This window comes from Nerophis ophidion, linkage group LG03 (genome assembly GCF_033978795.1).
Source record: "Nerophis ophidion isolate RoL-2023_Sa linkage group LG03, RoL_Noph_v1.0, whole genome shotgun sequence".
NCBI lineage: Eukaryota > Metazoa > Chordata > Actinopteri > Syngnathiformes > Syngnathidae > Nerophis > Nerophis ophidion.
In genome coordinates this window covers 21,289,442-21,290,912 of record NC_084613.1, presented here as the reverse complement: position 1 = coordinate 21,290,912, position 1,471 = coordinate 21,289,442, and the positions used below count along the sequence as shown (strand labels likewise).

General features: G+C 42.8%; 1 protein-coding gene across 1 annotated transcript in view; it reads left to right on the top strand.

Moving 5' to 3' along the window:
- Window positions 1-1,229: 1,229 nt before the first annotated feature.
- LOC133549307 (uncharacterized) overlaps window positions 1,230-1,471 on the top strand; it is a 10,329-nt gene continuing 10,087 nt past the window's right edge. The window contains exon 1 of the mRNA XM_061894570.1: window positions 1,230-1,471. This exon is cut by the window's right edge and continues 12 nt beyond it. Within this exon, the coding sequence (XP_061750554.1) occupies window positions 1,331-1,471 (141 nt within the window). The 5' untranslated portion in view covers window positions 1,230-1,330.

Genomic DNA, 1,471 nt, shown 5'->3' with positions numbered 1-1,471 from the left:
GATTGGAAACAAGAATTTCAGTTTATCCGGGAGAGTTCGATGGGGAAGGGGTATGTTGCCTGTAAATTTTGTAGAACACACTTCTCCAATGAACACGGCGGCCGAACGGATATTCAGCCATGAATGGTCAGCGAAGCACAAAGCGTCCGCAGCACAGCATCGTTCACAACCCAGTATTATGGCCCACCTCGATGGTGTATCTTATGCTGTGACAAAGATGGCTATTCTGATAGCTGGAAGCAACATCCCGTTCTCATTTGAGGATGTCTACAACAAATCCGTGAAGGATGTTCCCGGATTCGGAGATCGCTCGCCAATACGCAAATGGCAGAACAAAGGTTACTCAAATAGTGAAAGGTAACTGTTTTTTTTTTTTTGTAACCAGTAATCAAGTACGGTTAGTAGAACAACTGTGTTTTTATTACTGTGTATTTGATATGTGCCGTCGGAAATTCAACTATTTCTTTTATTTATATGGATAATAAAATAAATATACATAGCTAGAATTCACTGAAAGTCAAGTATTTCATATATATATATATATGTATATATATATGAAATATATATGAAATACTCGAGTTGGTGAATTATACGCCACCCCTCTTAACCACGTCCCGCAACCCCCACCTACCGAAATCAGAGGTCACAAGTTTGGCAAGTATGGCGGTAATACTAAGCATGCGCTAATTATTTTGCGATGCGAGTTTGACCCGGCAGTAATTCAAGGCAGGCGCATACTATATGCCCTGCGGCAATTCAAGGAAATACAGTATTTATAATGATTTTTGAAACGTTGCTATTTTAAGAATATATTTTAAAAAAAATCTCACGTACCCCTTGGCATATCTTCAAGTATCCCCAGGGGTACACGTACCCCCATTTGAGAACCACTGCACTAGAGGATTTACAAAATGTTTCAATGGCCGCCATAAATCGCAGCATAGTCCAGACATCACTCATGTGAGGTGGCGACATCTTTCCCCACCGCGGAAGGGCCTAAATTCCATGGTTTTAGCCAAGAAGGGGGCGGGTTCACACTTTTTGATCGCCGCTTTTTAGAGCACGAGCGTCTACGTAAACACGACAAACGGCAGCTTTAATTTACTCAGTTGAAGGTCAAACATGAAAGATTTTAGTAAATCCATGTAAAAGTTCATCAAGTAGTGTGAAAACGTCAAGATGGTTGACACCCAAAAGGACGAACCCAGCTGATGCCACTTTCCATTGGTCGAGAGGGTGTCACGTGACGGCCAGGGCGTCTTTATAAAACTGCTCCTAACTGTTCTTCAGCGGCACAAGTTTTTTGGAAAAAAAGAAGAAATTCAAAACAATGAGCTTCCCTGTTGTGGACTTTAGCGCCTTCACCCTCGACGTGGAGGACATTTGTCCCACAGACTTGGACCGCCTGAGCAGGGACGTGAAAGAAGCTTTTACCCGAGTGGGTTTCGTCTTCCTGGACAACACCGGCATC